The sequence below is a fragment of the Amblyomma mixtum genome, chromosome 2 (assembly GCF_055824585.1).
Source record: "Amblyomma mixtum isolate Tamu chromosome 2, ASM5582458v1, whole genome shotgun sequence".
Taxonomy (NCBI): Eukaryota; Metazoa; Arthropoda; class Arachnida; order Ixodida; family Ixodidae; genus Amblyomma; species Amblyomma mixtum.
In genome coordinates this window covers 8,807,791-8,832,381 of record NC_143013.1, presented here as the reverse complement: position 1 = coordinate 8,832,381, position 24,591 = coordinate 8,807,791, and the positions used below count along the sequence as shown (strand labels likewise).

General features: G+C 50.2%; 1 protein-coding gene across 2 annotated transcripts in view; it reads right to left on the bottom strand.

Moving 5' to 3' along the window:
* Positions 1-10,572: 10,572 nt before the first annotated feature.
* The window catches only part of LOC149358350 (neprilysin-11-like), an 80,097-nt gene continuing 66,078 nt past the window's right edge, over positions 10,573-24,591 (bottom strand). The window contains exons 3-8 of one of the 2 annotated variants that reach the window (XM_089568821.1): positions 22,279-22,497; positions 20,347-20,475; positions 18,963-19,220; positions 17,058-17,717; positions 15,213-15,779; positions 10,573-11,553 (exon numbers count right to left, since the gene is read on the bottom strand). In XM_089568821.1, coding sequence (XP_089424947.1) covers positions 11,260-11,553; positions 15,213-15,779; positions 17,058-17,717; positions 18,963-19,220; positions 20,347-20,475; positions 22,279-22,497 — 2,127 coding nt within the window. In that variant the 3' untranslated portion in view covers positions 10,573-11,259. The remainder of the gene's footprint in view (positions 11,554-15,212; positions 15,780-17,057; positions 17,718-18,962; positions 19,221-20,346; positions 20,476-22,278; positions 22,498-24,591) is intronic. The other variant, XM_089568822.1, reaches the window with a different exon arrangement.

Here is a 24,591-nt window from a genome sequence, read left to right as displayed (position 1 = left end):
TTCGCACATCCTCGCGCAACCTCTGTTTCGTCCCTCCAGCGAACAAAGGGCCGACGCGCTCCGCCAACGCAAAAGGAAGAGGATGAGGAGGTCGGAAGGAAGGAAGGAATCCAAGCGAGGCTTTCCCGTGTGGACGCCGTGATTCCTCCCCTAACCCCATAGAGCCGCGGCCAGTGCATAGCGGGCGGGAAAAAGACAAGATGAATCGCCGCGATTTGCATGAATCGATGGCCGCGGATTTTCTCGGCGGCGGGCTCGAACTGGCCCTCGGCGAGGAGAGGCGGTCCGAGCCGGGACAATAATCCGTTCGTCGGGCTTCCTTTGGCGCGAAGGAAACATCCTGCTTAACAGCTTGCGTCGCGAGCAGCAGGTTCTCCATCCTTTGTTGGTCGCCCGACAGACTGCGCTGGAGGACGGAGGCTGAGGCTCAGCCTTCCAGCCGCGGAGCACGTGTGCGAGAGACTCGGCGGTCGTTCGTCTTATTTGCAAATCGCATCTCAGAACAATTCTTCGCGCCCAGCTCCGGTCGGATTAAGAGGCTGCCTTGTTTCCGATCGTGAACTGCGCGCGCCAGATAAGGTGCGTTTGGGAAGGCAGCATCACTCTGCGCGTAATCACCTCCGGCCCAAAGAAAAGGCACTTTTCCAAGACGGCCAAGTCGATGGCGGCGTTGTTGCTTTTTTTTTAGTTTCTTCTTACTCTCCCCTTTTTCTTTGCCGCCTTTCATGATGCGTTTAAACCCGCGTTTAAGCCTAACGAGTCTTCCATTCGGCTCTACCGGATTGCGTGACCTGTGTACAATTCCCATGTGCTCAGGTCCCAGGAGTACCGGGGAGAAAAGCCGGATAAAGTGTTCTAAGTTATTCACGGTGAGACCGCGCGCTTGGAGTTTGATGCAGGATTCGTATTCTGGGCTGTTCGCGCATTTTACCTATCCTGCTGCGCTGTCGTTTTAAAAGTATATCACTTTTATTTTCACGCGTTTTGATTCCTTAACAATGTGACTGTTGCGTGATATGGTTAAAATATTTAAAAAAAAGCCTACAGGGACTTGCGTAACATGAACAAACAAAAATTCAGGACCGCGGAGGCTATTTCTTTTCTTTGTTGCATTGTCGTTTTGTAGTGTCAACCAGCGCTCAGGCAAGAGTTTGGCCACCCACATACCTCGTAGAGAACAGCAACAATAGCTGCAAAGGCTGTTCGCGTCCAGCGGTCCCTCCGCCCCACTTCCTACTGTCCTTGCTTGCACCACCCCACGCTTTTCTTGTATATATTTTCCCTTCAACCACTTGTCACGCACGCCTGAGCTTATAGGTCACGCAGGACACGCCATTCAGACAGGGTAGGGGAAAATCGAATGAAAAGGAAAAAAAAAAAGCCCTCTTCAATTCTCTTCGCATTCTCGCTTGTCGTCTCCCTTCCCTAATTCAAAGCATTTAATTTTGCGTGATGCCCGCGTCGAGTATGCCCACCGTCGGCCTGTATAAAAGAACGCGCCTGTCACAGCGTGAAGTCCTCATTTTTGGGACGGTGCTTGGTGCTACCGCGACCATAGCGCGTGACGTCACCGACACACCCCCTCCGCCCTCCCATCGAGTCTTGTCTGGCGGGCCACGACCGCAGTGTCGCTCTCTGCGGGAAAGCGCGTCGCGGAGTTCGTCTCGCTCGGCGCACGTGTCACGCGCGCCCACAGCGGATTTGGGGCTCGGAACCTCGCCGCCCCGATTCGCAATTTCCTCGGGGCTAATCTGCGCCCCAGCTGCGCGATCGCCCGCGGCGCAAACTCTATTTACTGCTCCCCGCGTGCGCTGCTCTGCGTCCGCGGGACTGTCAGTCCGCGCATCCTCGCATCCGCGCCCTCGCCAACCCAGTGGGGGTGGTGGTCGTCGGTCTCTAGACCATCTTCCTGAACCCCCGCCGACTCATTGTTGCAGCCGTTCCTCCTGTTTTCTACTGCTGCTGCTGTTGTTCTCTTTGTTTTGTTTTATCTCCGCGGGCCTCGAAGCCTAACCGCACCCGGATGAGTGAAAAAGAAAAAAGAGGAAAAAGAAACGTTGCTTTACCAGCGGCGCCAGCAATCGTGAACGGATTTGGCGCTGGGCGTGTCCTTCAATGTCAGGTTTTGCGATGGCTGTCGTTTGTATTAACGTCCGCCGGGCGTTCTCTCGAGAAATGAAGGGGGGAAATGTTAAGCGTGTAACAAGGCTCGGCTTGACTGTTTCCAAAGTTCTCTGCGACGCACGCATGCGACGAAGGAAGGAGAATTTATTCGTATTGGGAGGTTTAATTTTAGCTTGTCGGCAGGAGCGAGCGGAAGTAAAACGAACGCCATCCCCCCCCCCCGCAGCTTTTGCGCGACCTTTCTCGTGTCCCTTTTCTGAGATGACGAATCAGCGCAGTTGTTGACAGGTTTCTGTTGGTCGTTTACTGCTTTCGTAGCGCATTCAACTCAGCGCTGTGTTATGCGACACTGTACGCGTCAAAAGCACTAAAAAAAAGTCCATATTTTCCAGCTCTCGCGACATTTCAAAATGCTTTCAATTCCCTTTCAATAAAGGCAAATCCAGATACGGGTCACCATACCGCGTTTATCCTTTCTTGATGGAACAGCGCAAAACATCGGGACAAGAGACAAGCGCTGACTTACAACTGGTTTTTATTTCGAAGAAACATTGCTTCTTATACCTTCTTCACCCTCTCAAAAAGCACATGCGTCGCAACCATATCGTTCAAGCGTCCACAAAAAAGCATAAGACAAAAATCACAGATATTTATAATCACATTTTTAACATGTCAAATTCTTTCTTAGTCAAAGCAACAGACGGCGTGCTGACACAATCGTCGCGCAGACTCGCCATCGAAGCTGCCTCGATTATTTCCCGGGCTAACTGGTCTTTGTGATTAGCCAAAGCATTGCATTTTTGGAAAACCGGTGCACAACTAGTTGAAGGGCAATCTCTGCAATGGATTCCCAGGTTCCTGCAAGCTTGTTCGAAATTATTTTTGTGTTCTAGCAGCCTTTCATTCATGCACCTGCCAGTCTGCCCAATGTACTGTTTACCGCAAGTCACTGGCAACGAATAAACAAGGCCTTCGGTGCACTCCACAAAGGGGGTTCGATGCTTTATCGTGCATCCCTGCTTCTTTTTGGTCGGATCGGAGTTGACTCGTCTGCACAGACTTTTGAGTTTATTAGGAGCAGTCATCACTACATTCACGCCAGCTTTTCGACCTATGCCTTTCAGGCGATGGGAAATATTGTGAAGATACGGAATTGCTACTACCGGCCTCCTTTCTTTCTGTTTCTGTGCATCATCTTGCTGCTCGGGCCTAGCCTGCATCAGGTGCTTTTTCATCTGCTTGGCAACAGATACCAGCAGGTGCGAGGGGTAACCCGAGTTGCCAAGCCGTTCCGCCTGGCGAAGAAAGCTCACATTCATTTTGTGAACACAGGATTTCCTCAAGGCATTCGTGAAGCACAAGTTCACAATAGCCCTCTTGGTCAGCTTAGAGTGAGCTGATTGGAAGGGCATTGGCGCTTTCTCCGCTCTGGGCTCATAGGCCCAGCAGGCGTGCCCTCTAGTGAACTCAAGTCTCAGGTCTAAAAACCTGAGTGACCCTTGAGCAGGAAGCTCGTGCGTGATAATAAGTGGCTGCAAAGCCTGCGCAAAGCGACCCACCTCCTCCATTACTGCTTCTAGCGTATTCGCCCTTTGGCCATCACAAAGAACTAGGTAGTCATCAACGTACCTAAATACCTTTTTAACACTAGTACCAGCAAGGGTTACGTTCAGGAACCTGTCTTTTCGCGCCAAGTACAAATCACTGAGTAGAGGCGCGATACATGAACCAATGCAAACACCGCGTTTCTGGAGATACACTTTTTCCTCCCAACAGACGTAAGTTGACCTGAGGTACACTGCTAATAGCTCCAGGAACCCTCTAATAGACATTCCGCAGGCGTTTTGAAATTCCGCAGGCTAGGCCCGAGCAGCAAGATGATGCACAGAAACAGAAAGAAAGGAGGCCGGTAGTAGCAATTCCGTATCTTCACAATATTTCCCATCGCCTGAAAGGCATAGGTCGAAAAGCTGGCGTGAATGTAGTGATGACTGCTCCTAATAAACTCAAAAGTCTGTGCAGACGAGTCAACTCCGATCCGACCAAAAAGAAGCAGGGATGCACGATAAAGCATCGAACCCCCTTTGTGGAGTGCACCGAAGGCCTTGTTTATTCGTTGCCAGTGACTTGCGGTAAACAGTACATTGGGCAGACTGGCAGGTGCATGAATGAAAGGCTGCTAGAACACAAAAATAATTTCCAGCAAGCTTGCAGGAACCTGGGAATCCATTGCAGAGATTGCCCTTCAACTAGTTGTGCACCGGTTTTCCAAAAATGCAAAGCTTTGGCTAATCACAAAGACCAGTTAGTCCGGGAAATAATCGAGGCAGCTTCGATAGCGAGTCTGCGCGGCGATTGTGTCAGCACGCCGTCTGTTGCTTTGACTAAGAAAGAATTTGACATGTTAAAAATGTGATTATAAATATCTGTGATTTTTGTCTTATGCTTTTTTGTGGACGCTTGAACGATATGGTTGCGACGCATGTGCTTTTTGAGAGGGTGAAGAAGGTATAAGAAGCAATGTTTCTTCGAAATAAAAACCAGTTGTAAGTCAGCGCTTGTCTCTTGTCCCGATGTTTTGCGCTGTTCCATCAAGAATGAAGAACCAACATGCCCAAGCTGCTGTCCTGGCGCGTTTATCCGGCGGTTACGTTTTTGGAACCATCCGAATCCGTTATACGAACGCTAAGAATGAGATTTCAGCCGAGTTAAAGAAAGAAAAGGACGTCCCGTAGGCCAGCCGATCGTGAGCGGACCCAGGCCGCAGCACAACCATCTGTGGGCGCGGTTGTCGTCACGCTCGCATCGAGGAAGAGCCGGGGGCATTTTGGCGTAGCCCTGCGCTTTTTCCGGTGCGTGCGCTCAGAGCGTGGACGCCTCGCAGGTCTTTTTTTTTTCTCCTTCGTGTCCGCCGGCCACTGTGCACACACGATTGCCGATAACCCGAAGGAGAAGCGAAAAGAAAGATAAAAAAGGGGGGGGGGGGGGGATGAAAGTGAAAGAAAAAAAGTAGGTCGGGAGCCCGGGGCACGCTTTCAGATCGAAGCTCTCGCCTAGGTCGGCAGCAGCAGCAGCACCGGCAGCAACGTTTCTCGAGGCTGCCATTTGTTTGCATTGGCGTTAGTGAGGGCTGCCCGAGAGGCGGGTAAAGGAAACAAGTGCTTTGGCCCGTATCGCCCACTCGGTAGCGAGCCGAGCGGCGGTGGACGTCCACGGGATGTCCAAGGAAGGGGTCGAGAGCACGTGCGCTCGCCCGCTTGGCGTCGCTGAGGCTTGCACGGGCCAAGGAGGGCGCAGTAGGCGATGACAGAGAGAGAGGGAGAGAGATTTGTTTATTTTTATATATATATAAATAAAAAAAAACAGCGACGCAGACACATAGATACACCAATGTTGCTGGCAAAACATGCGCCTGCAACCGGTCCTGGTGGTTTGCAAACACCAAAAAAAAAAGCAATATATATGTAAGCATTACTTCATTTATTCTCAATTTTATTTAAATAAATACATGATGGATGGAAAAACTTTATTTTCGTGTGGACGAAAATAAAGCATGTGTGGACGAGAGCATGTGTGGACGATTCCGTGTTAGATGGCCATCAACCCATGGCTGACGGCGGCCTGGGTGGTCCACTCCACATATTTCGTTTTAAGCATTCAGGGCCACTTATTCAATATTCAACACCGCCAAAAGGGATGCTATGGACGTCCTTTGGAAGTTATTGTTTTTGACGTCCCAAAGCAGTGGCCGCTTTGAGACTTCAGAAGCCAATTCATGTCGGTTGCACATGCGGCAAGGAAATAAACGCTGGCCTATGCACAGGATTTTCTGCACTAGGACTCTACTGGTCACATGGCAACTCCGGGCTGTCATTTGTTCAGAAGCGGTGATGCCGCCGCGAAGAATTTCCAACTTGTCCGAACCTCGCCACTCCAGCGGCTGAAGATGCCGCCGCCGCTTGAGAGGGTGTATGCGCCGCGGCGGCGGGATTCACGAGCGTTTCGCTTGCATGCGAACCAGCCTTTACATGGTGAGCCTGCGCGAAGCGCGCATGCACCCAGTCGCTGTTACTAAACAGTTCATCGAGTGCAGTTTCCCACAGCATGAGAGGGAGGGGTTTCTTTGAGGTAAATAACTTGGCGATAGATGTCATTACCTGACCTACTTTGTACTGGGGAGACATGAGGAGGCGAAGAAAAAATTGGCAGTGGTTTAGCTCTGGTTAAACCTGGAGGATTTCGAAAGCAACGAAGAGAGAGAGAGAGAGGCGATGGAGAGCGCGCGGCAGTGGCGGCGGCCCCGGCACGCTAGCTATGGTCCGCTACTATGGTCCTCTGACTCACCCGCGCAGCGACGGCGGCGGCGCGCCAGCTGTGCGCCGTGTGACGTCACTGCTCCTCGCGCATGTGCAGTATGGCCTTTCCTCGGCTCCGCGAAATGGCTCGGCGACTAGCGTAGTGTTGCTTTCGCAACAAAAGGGTTATGATGAATGGCGATGAGGATAGAAGAGAATTGCGGGTATATAAGCACAATGGGGACGATAGTATATGGACCGCATGATCCACGAGCAAAGCAGATAGCTCAATTAATAGTCACCGCTTGGAGACCGCATTTGTGGAGGAGAGATTCAAAATCTTCATTCACCTCCGCAAGTGGGGACTCCAGGCCGTGGCTATCTAATTATAGAGCTATCGGCTTCGGTTGCAAATCACGCAGTTCATGGACTTTTGTCCCCGACTACGCACCTTGAGAGCTGCTCCGCTAGTCGAGACCCGTGTTGCGCAAGAGATGAAGGAGCGCGTTTGTTGCCTGGAGAGCGATCCACGTCTTCGGCCAAGCGTCCAATGCAAGGTACTCCGAGAGTGGCCGGTTCTCGAAATGCTCCAAAGGAGCAGCCAGCGACAATTCGCGCGCATATACAGGTCCTACCGTGATTACGTAATTCATGGTTTCAATGGCCTGATAAAAAGTGCAATATGAAGAAGTTCATTTCTACTACATGAAGGTACCACTGCGTGAAGGTGGCGAACAATCTCAGTCTATGCAGTACGCAGTATACTTCAAGCCCATAGGCTCGCCTGTACGCTGAATTTAACGCGGATAAGGGAAAGCCATGGTCGGATCCAGCTTTAACGGCGTCTATGTCGAGTGCCTATACTTGAGCACAGCGACTCGATGCCGCGCTGCCCGTCAAACAGGAAAGAAGGCAGGCAGCGTTCGGTTTCGGAAACGGCACCACTTACAACAGCAGCAGCAGCAGTTTTCATCGAGCGACATTTTATCGACGTCGATTTTATCGAGTTTTGTCTCCTCGGGAAGAGCTTACTCCTGTTATAAAAGCTGCATGCTTAGGCGCGGAAACATGCTCACTCTTAACGGTGAGCGTGCATCCTCCATCGGGCACAAAAAGGCATAACAAAAGATACTGCGGGAAGGAAGGCCGCAGTGCGTGGCGATGTCTTCAGCCCAGCCAGCGACCATCTTGATCGTTCTCCGCAGAGTGAGCTGCAACTGTACGTGCAACGTCTGAAAATTTCTCTGGAGGGCTTCCCCACACGTAATTCACCCAGCAAAGGCGGCCGAGCTCAACTTGAGTCCTTTTTAATGATGGGATACGAGCAGCAGGATCAAGAAAGGGAAAGATCTAACTGATAATGAAGTATCAAAGAAGAGCCTTCTGGCGCTCGTCTTGCATTTTTTCAAGCACGAAGAGAGTCATCGTGGTGGGGAGAATGGATCTGTGGAAAAACCCACTTGCAGAAATCTAAGCAAGTTTTATTCCAGTGAGGTTAAACGAAATATTTCTATAAGGGCACTCGGACTGAACAATGTATAGTACGCATTATGTTTTCCACGGTCACTCTCTTGATGTCATTTCAGAGTCTTACACAAGCAATTTTCACACGCATTCACACGCACTTTTATAGAATAGGTGACCAGAAAAGTACACTAAAAGAGACGTGTCTTTCTTCCCTTCTGTAATTCCTCCGCCGTCCTTTAAGATCATTCCTAACTTCTATAACAGTTATTGAAGCGAAAGCTTCCCTACGGGACCTCGTGCTTCGATCGCCGGGTGCCTATAGTTTCGACCTTGAGCTGAGTTAAGGTCAAACCATGAAAAAGAGAAAAAGAAATAGAATCAGTATCCATGACTGGGAGTCGAACCCGCGGCTGCGCGAAGAGATCTCCTTTAAGGGCCGCTCATCGAGAGCACTAGACTATAGCCGCTTTTTTTTTTCTTTTCATGGTGTTTATTCTACAAAGTTATGTACAGAAAGGCAGCATACACGCCTCGTGTTAAACTGCACCACACTCTCGCGCTGTGCATTGGAGAGCGTCGTCTTCCTCAACATCCATCTCCTCCTTCCCGCGGCACTGCCTGCTCACCGTAGCCTTCTACGTAGCACATGTAAGCGGCGGCCTGAACGCCAAAGATAAATAGCCCTAGTCTACAGAGCAGTGGGAGGCCCTCCTGGCTGACTCCGACCCGAGCACACAGCTTCTGCTGGTGACGAGGGCCAAGGCAGCGGCGGAGGCCAACGGGATCCTGGACTAGGGAAGACCGACCACTGAAGCTCCACACCTATCTATCCCCAACCCCCTACTCCCTAACTCTTCCTTTTGCAACAATAAATGTTTTTACTATACTACTACTACTACTTAGCACAAATCTGTTCTTTCGCTCCGATTCGAATGCAGTAAACATTCTCTGTAGTTTTTCTTTTCCACTTCGATAAAAAATCTTTCCAACACTGACGAATATCGTCAGTCGCGACTTGTCACTTCAATCGAGGACAAAAAAAAAAAACAGAAATCGGCATCGCCACCGTCATTGTCTAAGCACGCGTCCAGCACAGCCAGCGGCGCTTTCTTTCGTTCGGGCTGCTTTTCGCGCACGCGTTGACCAGCCGCCGTTTTTCCCTTCACCCGTTGGTCTCGTTTCGCAGCCGCCGGCTACCGGCATTGCGAGCGCGTTGCTTTGTTCGCGGGACCATCAGGACGACGTCGCGACTAGACCACGGTTCTCGCGATGACGCTCTGTTCCTCGACTTGTCTGCAATCTACCGCACCACCGAGCGTTCACAGGCCCCGTGGCATAGCAGTCGTTTGTCGCCGCTACTGTCACTCAACTGGCGATGGGGAAGCCCTTTGGCGCCCCTCTCTCGAGACGCTGGCTTGCAGAAAGAAAGAGTCGTGTCGGGCTTGTGTAGCTTCGCGTGAAAACAGGGTGTAGCACGGACAATGAGCCACCTTCGCAACGCAAGTGAACTTTCTGTCCGCTGACGGGACAATGTGGTCTTGCACTGACTCGTCGCGACGACTGCGTTTTGTAGAACGGCTACTTTCTAGGTCCGTTCTTTGGATTATAGCCTTCAGTGGCTGACAACGCTTGTAGCCATAAAGAAAAGTTGTGCCGATTGCGGCTTTCTCTTTTTCTGGTCTCGTCATCCTTTTCGTTCATTGAAGTGTGCATATGAAGAACGTGGTATTTGTTGCACCTCAGGAAGTGAGTCCACGTCTTCCTTTTTAGATATGCTGCTTATACTACACCGATATTTTAAACAGATGGTATGTAAACTCCAACTGAACTTCCTATACACCGACCACAAAGGTGTTAATGACTTAATCATCCTCTTTGTTTTCAATACAAATAGCGGAGCAAACATGCTTAACCTGTACCGCATAATCGAGGGAGTGTAGTGAAATCTGATAGATTTTATAAACGCATCGAATTTGCTGTTCTTTATGCAAGAGACGTCAAGTTGCAAGAACAAGCGCAAGCAAACTACACGTTGAGAAAAGTATCGATCTTTACGTCGCACGAAAAACTAACTAGTTCATTTATTTGTAATACTGCTAACTTCAACTCTCTGAGTTGTAGCAGAGGGGGAAGGCAAGAACTGGAACAAGGAAAAGGAAGCCAAGCTTTTCAGGCGCCTTTTGTTGCTTCCATTTAAAACACATTCAGAGCTCAAGGAAGGTAATTTGTTTTCCAGCGCAAAATACAATTTTTTTTTTTTTACCGGGAAGCTCGAAATGTCGTAAAGTGTCATAATTTGCAGAAATAACAATATCAAAAGGACAGGACTTGACCGGTAAACACCCGAATGCTCGTGGGATCAAGTTCTGTTTCACAGTTTCACATCATGCTGGAAAATGCCCACCCACCTCCCCCCCTTAAAAAAATAAAAATAAAACAATGATGCTATTACTGGTGGTAAAATGTCTGCATAAGAAAAAGGTGGACAATGTGCTACCCGGCTCATTATTTTGTAAAACCCTGGTTACTGCGTTCGCTATTGGTATAGAAAGCCATCTTATTCGCGACATGAAGGATGCTATATATTCACCTGAAACAAAAATGCAGCACACTAAGAAAAAGGAGCCAGTTCGCTTCATACACTGTTGTGTACAAAGCGCCTTGAAGGACAAACAAAAACAAGGAATTCGCATACGAAACAATATACTTTGTGATACAGCATGGAATTGGCGGAAATAAACGACACTATTATAGAAAAATACAACACAAATAAGTAAACAAAGAAAACTAGGAGACAACACAAGTTGTTGCAGAAGCACGTTAATTCTCTAAGAGACGCCGATATTCACCGTTCATGCTCGCAAAACGCCCGTCTCTATACGACAGTACTTGTTGCAGCTAATCGAGAAATCGGCTCCAGGCTGCCTGAAGTGACGCAGAAATCGCTTGTTGAAGAGTCTACACTGCAGCGATGTTGGACAAAGGCACTAGTGACAGACAATGCCACCGATTTTGAGCGCCTGTAGACTTCCTGGCAGGAGTTCCCGCAGCACTGGCATATGTGGGCACCGCGGGTTATAGTGGACGGACTCGGCGCCCTGTACAACTAAAGGAACTAAGCGTGATGCGCTGATGTGATCAGTCATTACGCACAAAGTGCGCGTAGCAGTTCTGTATATAGCACTGTGCCCAATAGAGTGTTATGTATATATGCGCATACCAGGACATTCATACCATTCGGTCGTGATTGTGGTCTGTACAGAGGCGACAGTGTAACTGAATTCAACTAAGCTTCGCTGAGATAATGAAATTACATCAAATTTGTGTACCGCGCCGTGCAAGTCATCTCCGGGCGCAACGGAGGAGGCTCTGTCTACCAGAACCTGGGGCACTCGTTCTGCTGGTTCACCGGGCGCGGCGGGCAGTTGAACGTCCTGCGGAAGTGGTCGGTGTCGATGATGGCGTTGCACACGTGCGACCTGCGCACCACGCGCGTCTTGGCGGCGGTGCGGGCGCAGCTGATGTAGCAGTAGCTCATGTAGAAGACGGCGTCGTCGGAGAACTCCTCCAGCCCCTGCAGCCGGATGCCGTGCGCGTGCGCCTCCGACTTGCTCTGCTGGAACGCCTTGAGCACCACCTGGAAGGCCAGCTGCTCCCACAGGTCCACCTGCAACAGCGAAGGCCACGTGCTGCTCAATCGCTGGCCGAGCCCCAAACATCGCGCAGTTGTCTTCCCTAGCTCGTCCCGGGTTCAGCGAGTATAATCGCTTATAAAAATGGTCTGTAGACTTCTTATTGACTCTATTGACTTCCTATTAGGGTTGTGCGAATATCAAATTTTTCGAATACGAATCGAATACGAATACTTAATTCCGAATATCGAATTGAATATCGAATAATCAAGGACAGACGCATTTAACCACTACAAAACATTTATTTGAGCACCCAAGAACATTCACAGTTCAACTATCAGTGATGAAATGAGCACAAAAGCTGTGTGTGGCTGTACAAAAAGTATCAAAGTCTCGAACATTGTTCTTAGAAGAGTGGAAGTATCAGAGAAGATGGCTAGTACACAGCATTGATCAAGGCTAGCTTGCCATAAGCACAAAAGCGCGTTGCTGGGATGAACATAAAAGGTTGTCGTGAAGGAAAACCGGCTGCTCCACATGGTCAGGCAGAAGTAGTTCCATTCTAGCTGAAACGACTTCTCCAGCCACAGAAAATGCCCTCTCAATTGGCACTGAACTGGCTCGTATTGAGAGGTATTTCGTGCACAGCTCTGACTATACCAGCTTCGCAGGTATAGCCACAAAGAAGCTCACCAGTGCAGTCAGCTACGGTATGGCCCAACGTTACGCATTGCTCTGGGCGCCGCCTTGTTGTTATGTCTCTGTCGATAGGACTTGCGGACCGAAATGAACACCGGTGCTCGCAATAGAATATTCAGCTAGACACGAATATTCGCGTCGTGTCGAATATTCGAAACAACACGAATACTTGGATTTCGAATCGAATACAAATACTAAAAATATAATATTCAAATTATATTCGAAAATTTCGAATATTCGCACACCCCTACCATAGATATTGCTTTTGAAGCGAAAAGCTTCACTAGGCTCGTCAACACCGGGTATGGCGTGCGCCGTGATCAATTTTAACCACAGCTACACATGCGCGAAACCGACCGACGTCACGCGGAGCGCAGGTGGCCGCTGCTGCAGCAGCCGTCGTCGCCGCCGCGCGCTGACTGCGTCGTCCGAGCGTCGCCGCTTCTCCTCTTCGCCACCGTTTTACCCTTCGCCGCTGCCGCGCGGTCGCCGCCGCCATCCCAAGAGGAGAAGGTCCTTTCGCAAGGAGTTGCGAGAACGCGTGAGTGGCGGCGGTGGCAGCGGCCATAGAAGAGGCGGCCATCATCGCCACCGTTTGACCTTTCGCCGCAGCCGTGCGCAGTGCACATTTGAAAGGAGGGGTATATAAGGCGCGCTTGTCCATAGAACAGGCGCAGACACTCGCCATGGAAGGAGAAGAAGCAACAGTCAGACGGCGCAGAAACACCGATCCAGAAGTGGTAGCTTGGGAGTTGGCTGAAAAGCAACGAGAGGTTTTCGCTCTCGTTCAATACCTAAGCCACAGCCAATTTTTTGTCTATTCATAGTCTATAGACAAAAGTCTACTAAAAGTGCATGGCCATAAATCTATGGAATGTCTATAGACTGTCTATGCCACCGCACCTTGGAGGTATGCAGCATGGCAAATTAAGATCACAATCCCTGGCATTAAAAGAAAAACAAACACCCCCAATCCTGCACTTAAATACTTTGCGCTTGAGCACATTCATAGTTGCTACAATGCGTACCGTCACATCTACACTGATGGCTCTGTCACGTCCTTGTCATCTGCGATTGGCGTCTGGATTCCGTCAACATGCACCACAATTTCAGCGATACTCAGTCACCGCACCTCGACTACTGCTACCGAGCTGGCTGCTCTGCGTGTTGCAGTTACTTACATCCTACAACAACCGCCAACAGCGTGGGTTGTCTTCAGTGACTCTCGCGCTGCACTACAGGCGATAAATTCACCAGGAAGCCTTCAAGAGCAGATCGTCGATGACTTGAATAGGTTACACACCGAGGCCTGTGAGTTACGTCATCGTGTTGTGCTTCAGTGGTTACCCGCTCACTGTGGCCTCGCAGGCAATGATCGTGCTGACGGTGCAGCAAGATCGGCGCATGGCGACACCTCCTTGGTTCTACCGATACCCTTTTCTCGTAGTGATGGTGCGAGACTTCTCGCTACTAAAGCCTGGCAGACGCAACGCTCTGTGGTGTGATCCGCGGCGTCAGTACAGACCCCTCTTTCGCATTGACCCCGTTTGTGAATTCCGCATGTCCCGGAATTTAAATAGACGTGACTGTAATTGCCTGCACCGAATTCGTCTGGACGTTGCCTTTTCTAAATTCTATCTTCATAAAATTGGTGTATCAAGTAGCCCTCTGTGACCGACATGTGGTGTGCGCGAAGATATTGTACACTTGATTTGCCACTGCCAAATCTTTAATACTCATCGCAAGGCACTGTTAGGTGCTTTAGGACTTCGTCAGGACGACCCCGTGCACCTGGAGCATGTCCTTGGACCCTGGACTGATGCAACTTCGGCTGAGCGAGGGACAAAAGCTTTCTTAGTTTTTCTAAGGGACACGGGTTTAGTGGACATACTTTGATAGTCATCTAAGGGACACGGTTTTAGTGGACATACTTTGATAATCATTGTGTGTGTGAGAGTGCGTGAGTGTTGAGTATGTTTGATGTCACTTTTTTTTTTTCACCCTCTTCTTTCATCCTCACCTGGAGTAGCATGCCAGGCCTATAACCAGGCAGACCTCTCCATTATCCATTAAAGTCTCTTTCCTTTCCATAGACTGTCTATGGCATTTGTATTGCGTATAGACTGTTCTTTAGGATTTGTGTACAGACAGTCCATAGAGTCTATAGAGAGAAGTCTATAGACACTCTATAGACTGTCTAAAACTTTTTTTGTCAGGGAATGGAGGCTACCGCTCAGGCTTGCGGTTGAATCTGTTTGCTGAAGCAGATTCAACCTTCGTAAGATGTGTGAAGCTTCGGGTCGTAACAGTAATAACGTGCACATCAACATTATAATTGGTTTGTTGATACAAGGTTGCGGCCAAGTAATACACCAGGGTGGCCAAATCCTGTTCTGGTTAGAGAGTGCGTTGTCGGTTCTGGTCACCGAGATCAGGTCGCACCCCGGGCCTGGTTATGCAATTCTATCGACACGCGGCGTTTTTTTTTTTCAATCCGATGGGGAATAGCGTGGCACTGGGATTCGAACCCCGGTCCTCTTGCACGCGAGGCGGATGCTCTACCTCTACGCCGTCGCTGCAAGTGGTGTAGTGGGCCCGGAAAGAGGTTGGCTCGAAAGATATGGTCGAAGTGAGGGGACGGGTAGGAGGGTCGCCGCAGCTGGCAAAGGACAGGGTTAATTGGAGAGACATGCTAGAGGTCTTTGCCCTGCAGTGGACGCAGTCAGGCTGGTGACGATGATGGTATGGAGTCTTTGACCGTTAAACCCCGTAGAGAGAAAGCGATTGCAGCTGTCCTAGCGCAGTCCCTTAGAAGGGACTGCACTAGAGGACTGCTTACTCCCTTTCTACTCCCATATATAGTCGTATTCGATCGTGTTTAGAGTGTAGGAAAGAGAGGCACCAGCTATCCAGAACTTGTATTCTCTAGAAAGACGAACCTGGAAGACGCCGTGCTGTAGATGCATGATTTCGCCGCGTCGGCCGTGTCGCTCACCTGACTCTCCCTTGAGAAGAAGCAGCGCACCTTGGCGTCGTAGCGGGCCATCGGACTGGCCGTCATCCACGACTCGAGCTGTCTGTTCTCGTTGAACTGGATCCCGACCGTGTCAAGCAGCTTGATCTGCAACTGCGAGTACAGCGCTCCGAAGCCGGCGTAGTTCATAGCCTGCGTGCCTTCGGGCACGTACATCGGCTTGAAGAGCAGACTCATGGGCATGATCATGCTGTTCAGGTGGTAAAGGTAGAGGGACTGCGACGGATCCGAGTTGGCCCTGTACTCAGCGTAGGCCGTCCTCCTGTCGGACTCGGACGTGGCCGAGGATTCGTCGGCCAGGAGGCTCACGAGGCGTCGGGCCAACGCCCGGTTGCTCTCGATCCAGTTGACCACGAAGTTGTGGATCATGACGGGGAAGTGCGAGTAGAGGGCCGTCAGCTTGCCAGGGTACGCGCTAATGCCGGTTATCCAGATGGTGCGTTCGACATCCGACACCCTCAGCTTGAAGTCACCCTTGGTCTTTGGGTCCATCCAGTCCGAGTTGTCCGTGAAGTCCAGCATGGCGTCCTGCAAGCAAGAAAGGCTTTTACAAGCGGCAGTATACATATAGTGGTTTATAACTACCGCTTTCTTGGCGTTGATAATTAGGAGCGGATATTCGTTTCTTAGCTGTTTGTGAAACGCTACACGAAGTTCTGTGCAGGCCAATGTAGACTGTCCTGCAAATGTCTGCCCTCCCTGAAATCATTCTGCACTTCTTAAAGTATTCCATTTCTGCTAACATGCTGGGAGCTCCGTTTTGATAGCTTTTATTTCAAGCCTGCATATGACCGATGTTACCGCGACTGGTAAGTGCAAGGGATCGATAGATGCGCGCGCTGACATTAGGACCATTCGTCCTTTTGTATATTTCCTAAGCGCCCGGCCGCTGCGGTATTCCCGGTACCCCCCGGCGGGAGTCTGCGAGAAGCGCTCAGCGCGAAGCATACACGGCGTTGGCCAGCCCAGGCCACAGCGTAGCGAGAGAGGTGGGGAGGTTCGCCCAAACCTCTTGAAGTCCCCTTTCGGGGAACGATGGGGCCCTGCGCAAAGCCGCGGGTGACAGAGTCGCGCGGTTTGTTTGACGCTCTCCAGGGCTGCTTCATGCCCGATGTGCAAGGAAGGGTACTACCCCTGCTACATGGGCGTTTCGAATGGTTTCCAACCGAATGCCATTCAACTTTACTGCCGAACTTACGCTGGTACACGAAATTTTTCAAGGTCATTAGTGCACGCTCATACGTACGCATAATCATCATCATCAGCCTGGCTACGACCACTGCAGGGCAAAGTCCTCTTCCATGTCTGTCCAGTTAACCCTGTCCTTTGCCAGCTACGCTCACCGTATCCCCGCAAACTTCTTATTCTCACCCGCCCACCTAACTTTCTTCCGCCCCCTGCTACGCTTGCCCTCTCTTTGGATCCACTCTGTTACTCCGAAGTACCACCGGTCTCTTGCCTTCGCATTACATGCCCTGCCCAAGCCTATTTTTTCCTCTTGATTTCGATTGGGATGTCATTAACCCGCGTTTGTTCCCTCACCCGGTCTGCCCGCTCGCGGTCTATTAACGTTACACCTATCATTTTTCTTTCCATTGTTCGCTGCGTTGGCCTGAACTTAAGCTGAACCCTTTTCGTTGGCCTTCACGTTTCTGCCCCATAGGTGGGTACCGGTAAGGTAGAAAGGTTGTATAATTTTTGTGTCGTATCCAAATGTTGTGTACTAAATGTTGTATACGCACGCTGCTATAAGTAGTAACTCGTGCTGGCGCGTTTGTGTCTGGAGGAAAGCAGAGCACGCTCCACCTGAATGGAGGTGATCAGGGAGCTGACCAGGCCCCTGGTGATCCCTTCGACGCTGTCGAACAGATAGCGCGCGCTCATGGCGAACGCGAACGTCCGCTCCACGAAGCTGGCGCAGGCCACACGGCGTGCCTCCTGGAGCAGCTGCTTGTCCGTCTCGCCGAAGCGGATCTCGGAGATCTTGTCGTCCAGGACCCAGCCGAACAGCTCGACGAACTTCCACGCGATGTACGCGGTCACGGGAAGCTTGAACGCCGACTTGCCACTGTGCAGCAGCGAGTTGAGCGCTTCGATCACCCGCCGGTCCGTGACGAATGCGATCGAGTCGTTCCTGAAGCGGACGTTGTATGCGGCGAAGTGCCTGTTGACGGTGGTGATCCAGCGGGTGGAGTCGATGTTGGGGGCGTGCTCGTCGATTTCGCTGAAGGTGAACTTGAGCCACGGGTACCTGGTGGAGTTGAGCGGCTCGTTGAGCACGGCCGTGGCCTGCTCGATCTGCTTGCGGAAGACGGGGAAGGCCGCGATGACGTCGGTGGCGTTGCCGAAGCCCCTGGCCAGGTGGTGGCGCAGGTACTCGCCGAACGCGGCGCCCGTTTGCTGCGCCATCGTGAAGTGCTCTACCAGCGAGCCGGGGTAGATGACCAGCATCCACTCCGTCTGGCCCTGCAGGACCCGGGGAGAAAAAGGTTCAAGGGGCCTTCATGCAATGTAAAACCAGCTTCAGCGCTAGCTGTACGTGTAAATGGTATGTAGAAGAAAGGCTGTGGCGAGTTGAGTTGGGGGTTCAGTCGCGAGTTGCTTTTTAACTAGGACAATTAAATGGAATTCGTGAACTTTGTATGGGATGACTTCCATTTCATACCGACGACGATCACGAGATATCGGGTAGGGGGTTACTCTCAGAAAGGTGGTTACTCTCGCAGAGGTAGTTACTCTTACAATTCGTTTCGAATTTTAAACACTCCTGGCCATGTTCGGTCTCTTTCGTTAGAAGGGTTGCTCATTGCACATTATTTCGCGGTTAAGAAGTCCATCTGGTGTGTTACACTGCTGTGTATTAAAGAACAACAGCCCACGCCGGACCGTAGAAAAGGCGCAAGCGCCCCTCCTAGAGCGCTGCACGGACCGGGTTCTGAGGCCCGAGCCCGGTTCGAGCCAAAACCCGAGACCCGCTTAGGCCCGCGGCTTGAGGCCTGCGGCTTTGCTGCTGAGTGCTGCTGCATGCTAATGAGTGGTTCCTCGACCTCCTCGAGGGCAATCGCACAGACCCAATGGATAGCATTCGAATAAGAAGTTATTAGAGTTAGTTAGAGCTGAGAGATCCGAGCTTTCTTAGCTCCCGGAAGCTCGCCCGCGTCGTCAAGGTGGCTCTGTAGTTACGACGTTCTAGAGCTTGCCGTTGCGGGTTTGTTAACCAGCCGCGATCGTCGCATTTTGGTGACGGCAAGATGCACAAACGCTCATGCATCGAGATATCGCTGCACTTAAACCCAACACCAAACTGTCGAAATATATGTCGTCGCCTATAGCCTAGGCGGAGCCTAGGGAACACATACAATCGAACCTAGTTGTAGCGAAATGGTTTAAAACGAAATAATGGATATAACGAAGGAATGACGATTCCCCTTGGAACCTTGGCCAACACGGGCTATAACGAAGCTACGGCTATAACGAAGTAATCTCCAAGCCCCTTCGCCTTCACTCCCCAGCAGCACAGCTAATCGGACCAATGTTGGAAATGTATTGGAAAAGACTGGGCCTACAAAGGACCAGAGCGAAACCGTCCATTTCCAATATTGGGCCAATTCATTGTGCTGGTTCGGTTATAACGAGATTCAACACAGTTTGAGGACGTCATAGACATCTGGTGCGCTCAAGTCGTATGCGGCGCGAAAGTCTGTCACAGACCTGCGGCTTGTGCGGCGCCATCTCGAAGATGAAGTTGAGGTTCCAGTTGACGGCCAGGTCGACCAGCTGGTCAAGCGCGTCGGCGCCCGTGTCCTCGGCAGAGATGGAGAGCCCGCGCTGCTCCATGAACCGCTTCAGGTCGTTGAGGTTTCCGAGGACGTTCCCCACGTCGTGAGCCTCGACGCACGAGATGTACATGTCGTACGCCTTGCGAGTGCCTTTCGTTCGACTCTCCGGGGGGTGCAGGTTAGCTATGGCCTGCGGCGAACATCACGCCCACACAGAGTCGGGAGACGTGCGGAGCGATCGTGACGTCATCCGTAATAAAACCTTCCCCTGTACATTGCCAGCTTCAATGAACAAGGGCTTACATTCAAGTGAATTAGTTTACCTCAATGCGAACTTTCTGTCTTATGCTCACTGAGAGAAGCGCGCAGTTTTTTCACCGTAAGGTTACACAGAAATAAGCATAAAATGTTGTCGGCATGTAACAAATAAAAAAAGTGTCAGTCGATTTGGGTAATTAGGACAAATGCGGATATGTGCGCTAGCATGACGTCAATTGTCCGTTGGAGCTACGACCTACTGGGTGGTACCAGGATACTACCTAGTTACCACCCCAACTTCTTCCGTTTAGCTGCTGCGCAAGCACCAATCGAATCACGTTCTCCCCCTAACCGCTACTGCTCATTCCGCTTAGCTCGGCGCGCTTAGGGGCAGTGGGCGCTGTCAGGCTGGTGATGATGATGATAAATGGGCTGCCGCCTGACACGGTGGCGGGCAGATGAGCAGCCTGTCACAAGCCCAGCTTCAGACAAGCAGAAAGACAGACAGGCACACAACGCTAAAACGCATAGAATCGCCACTATAAGTGCTAGCAGATTAAAAAGTTCGGGTGCATACCACGAGCAATGTACGGTGTACCCTCTTCATCGATCATGGCCGTTACATATAGCAGAACTTAGTGTGTGTTGTCTGTTTCCTTTTGTACAGATGCGACCATCACAAAAATATTTTTACCGATAAAATGGGGTATTACGCATGTTTGGGCATGGACGGAGCGCATATGGCGGGTTCTCTCAGATCATGAATGACAGAAAGTTAGGTGGGTGGATGAGATTAAGAAGTTTGCGGGGATACGGTGGCCGCAGCTGGCAAAGGACAGGATAGGCCCTGCCCCTGCAGTGGGCGTAGTCAGGTTGGTGATGATGATGATGATGGTCTCGAGACTTTGACACTTTGACCGTTAAACCATATTAAACCAGTGTCCGCACTGAATGCACACGCAATGATATGTTTAAAAAAAAAGTAAAAAAAGAAGCTAAATTCTGTGGGAGCCGTGAACCGAACAGAGAGAAAGCAGTCGCAGCTGATTCGCACGCACCTGGATGGCGCCGGCCACTGACTCGTGGAGGTTCTGGCCCACCGATGTCTGCCGGCGACGAGGCGCTGTCCACGATCCGCATACGAATTGGTAGAAGTTGTCGCACGGACTCACCGACCGCAGCATGGACTGTACGGACATGTTATTATAAGAAAAGGGCGCGCTCATCCTGCACAGCCCTCCAGTTTTTTTAGTAATGTGCAGTTTTTGTTGCGAAAGCAACACCACGCGAGTCGCCGAGCCATTTCACGGAGCTGAGGAAAGGCCATACTGCGCGTGCGCAAGTTGTGACGTCACATGGCCCACAGCTGGCGCACCGCCGCTGTGCGCCGAGATATCCAGGCTTAACCTTAGCTAAGCCACAGCCAATTTTTTTTTTAGTAAGGGCTTAAACGTGCACAGTTTAGCAGATCATACATGTATTTTCCTCACAGCGTGTAAAGGCACTGTGCCCACAGCACATCTGAACACATCGTACTGCATACGCATAAAAAGCCTCGTACGAATTACGTCATTTTGGTTGCATTTCGTGCTAAAAGACACTATGAAGCCGAGCAGAGTCGACATCGCGTTTGTCTTTTGATGCAGTAGAACCAGTGATTTTGTAGCGATATTATCACAGGGACTGCTATGGGGAAAGCGAGCAGCGGGAAGGAGTTGGAACCGGAAGCAGGCGACTTTTGCATGATCCTCTGCGCTGACTCTGGAAACGCACGTCACCCATTCGATCCCAATTGTCCTTCCTCTATGGCTCAGCTGTTCCATTTATGAAAATGGTCTACAGACAGTCTCTAAACTTCTTATAGACTCTGTTGCCTTCCTGTAGATACTTCTTTTTGTTTATTCATAGTCTTAGGCTGTCTATCGACAAAAGTATACTAAATGTGTATGGCCATAAATCTATAGATTGTCTATAGACTGCTTATAGCATTTGTATTAGACTCCTATAAAATTTGTCTATAGAGGGTCTATAGACTTTACGGAAAGAAGTCTATGGACAGTCTATATAAAAAAATTTTTCTAAGGACGTGAAGCAGCCCCTGCCTACCGTACCCTGCCGCTCGTCTGCTCGCGTCGGGGGTCGTGCACGTCAGCAGAACAGCCGAGCAGATGGCGCTGCTGTCAAACGCTCTGTGCGCATGCGCATACTCTCGTCCGTTTCTCCACTGCGGTCCTGCATGAGACCCTGAACGACCGTCTGGTCGACGCTACCGTGATATCACTAAAAAATTGGAGAACTGCACACCACGCACTAAAACGCCTGGTCAGGTAGTACGGCACAGCCCGTCGTCTCGTAAGATTGTCACCCTAGCAGGGTCATGATAATCGGCCGACGCCATTGGCTGGAAGAAGGGCCTTTGACCGGTAAAGCCGCTTCGTTCTTGAGTTGTATTCGACTCTGAGTTGCATCTGGTAATGGCAGAACAAACACAAAATCAGCCATTGGACGAATCCAAGCCCTGCATCGTGGAAGGAACGCCTGACCGTTTCCAGACGTGACAACCAGCTGTGACCCATACACTCTAATCAGAAGGGAGTAAAAAGAAGAGTAATCTGTAATCTGTAAGACAACTTACTCTCTTTTTACCCCCATAGAGGCGCACTCTTATTTAGAGTATAGATCGCGCCAAAACTGTTGCCGAAGCAATTGGAGTCCTGGACCAGACGTTGCCTGCACAAAAAGGCGACCAGACCTCAATCCAGTAAGGCTTACTCTTTCTATATAGATGTATATATTTTGATTTCACAACACGCTTGTACTTCTACTGAGAGATGAATAAAGGCTAGACAGGCTAGGTCGAGAAAATCGACACTGGTCAGGAACGGCATCGAAAGCTCCCACATTTCTCATACACGCAAGGTGAAGAAGTGGCAGCCAGTATTCGTACCGACGCGCCCATGACGAACCCTGTCGGCTGGGTGAGTCAGTACCTTGTTGAGGTAGTAGGCGTGCTCGATGCACCCGAATGTGGTGCACAGGGACGGAGGAGGTGTGGTGAAGACGTTGCCCTGGGGCGCCGAGAAGACGAGGAAGGTGAGTACGCCTAGGATGACGGTTGTGCCCAGCACGCCCACCGCGATGGCCAACATGCGGAACCATCCCGGACCCTCGGTCATGTAGTCTTCCTCTTCGGAGGCACTCATCGGCGGCTGGGACCCACACGTGGTATACGTTAGCGCCGCCGCAAAATTACAAGGACTAGTACCTTAGAATGAAAATTACGCGAACGTCAGTTGACATAGCGCTGTTGCACCTCCCTCGCCCCTTCACCTGGACCTCATCGCCATGCAGGTTCACATCCTTCGCAAGATAAAGATAACCTCATAACCCCTCCTAGACTAATGGGATACGGCGCTGCGGTAATGCCAGGTGTTTCAGGGAAGACGTAAGCAGTTTTCGAAAATCAGCTTTTTGGGGTAAAAATATGGCTTTTGCGGCATAGTTTTGCCACTGTTGACGGACACCGGAAAGCCGGTGAATAGCATTAAGTAGTAAGCTGGTTAGATATTCTCAGATAACTTTTTAATATCACAGCTAGGCAACTGGGTGCAATTAGAGATTTGTAGCCGGTCGTTAGTAATAGACATTTTAGACTTTCGAAGACGCGATTATCCTCGGCGCTGTGGCTCCACAAAATTTGGCTACATCGTACCAAAATACGTGCGCTTTCGAAAAGTATGCAGGCAAAGCAGCCTTTCCAGCGCTCGTAACGAGTCAAAAGAAAGCCAAATTTTGTCGAACCACAGCGCCAAGGGTAATCGCATGTTTTAAGTTCTCAAAACTCATATGGCTTTTACTAACGACCGGCTACAAACCTGTAATGGCAACTGGGTGCGTAACTCTAACAGTTAAAAAGTTAATTATTAAAAATATACTTAAAACTATTCACCGGTTTTCTGGTGTCCGCGAACATGGGCAATACTATGCTGAAAAATCTATAATTTTACCTCCAAAAACCTATTTTTTACAATCACTTAAAGTCTTCCCTGAAACACCTGGTATGTATACGACCAAGGGACACAAATTGAAGACATCGACAGCACCGAGCACAATACTTGGCGTCTTCGATTTGTGTCCATTTGTTGTGTAACCCCGCAGCGCCGTATTCCACGGATCGATACCAGTTAGTCGGCATTCTTGCGTCGCTATCCTTCTAGACTATCTCTTTCGACTCCATCCGATGCCTACTGCCTCAACAGCACGTCAACATGCTGTTGTATTGAGGCAACCACGGTGCATTTTCTCTCTTCAAGTATCCCGCAGAGCTTTAATCTCCTGAAAAGTGAGGCATTTCTCAGCGGCAAATAGATGAACGCTGCATGCGCTAGCGTGTTTCTGGCGCCGTAATTTTGTCCTCGTCTATTTACCGCTGGAAAGTGCCTCTTAAATTAAACCAGAACCAACTGGCCAAACCTACCGCTTTCGGTGAGCTGATTTCTGTAGCACACCGGCCCTCGCTTTCCGCCTTACGGTTTTATAGCGAGAGCACTACTGCTCGGGGTACAACTTACGATTTCGATGCGGATGAGACAGTGACCTTCAGTGCCTCACAAGGTCAAACCGAACCTAACTGCACGGTGGTATGGCTCAAACTATGACACTGTGACCACGTGATCATATGATCGTGACCATTGAGTACCTGACCTTGGCCGTTGACCTTGACATTTGAATTGAGACAGTATGCACCACATCGCCAATGACAATGCCTCACAAGGTCAAACCGAACTTGACTGCGTGGAGGTATTGCCCAAGCTATGGTAATACACAAATACACCTATATGGGAGTAAAAAGGGAGTAGGTTGTCCTCCAGCGCACACCATTTAAAGAAGGGTGCGGGCTAGAGGACAGCTTTACACCCTTTTTACTCTTTTCTGTTTACAGTTTATGACGACGTAACTATATATGTGTGACTATTGGATAACTGACCTTGACCTTTGACCCTTGGCCTTGAACTTGACATTTGATTTGAGACAGTGGAGAGCGTGCTTAGCAGAGCTCTCGCTTGTATTACTATACTAGGTTGCCATGTTCAACCCCAGCCATTTTTTGTTGTAATGCTTATCACTGTAGCGTTATTGCCTTCACGACGTGTTCAGTACTGTCTTTCTTCGATCTTCTTTTTACAGATGGACAACAGCTCATATTTTAGACCAATTAGTTCAACTTTCTGCTCTCAGTACGCGGATCTAAACCTCCTTTTCCATCCCACCGCCCATACCTTTCATGGAGCGCTTGGCTTCGG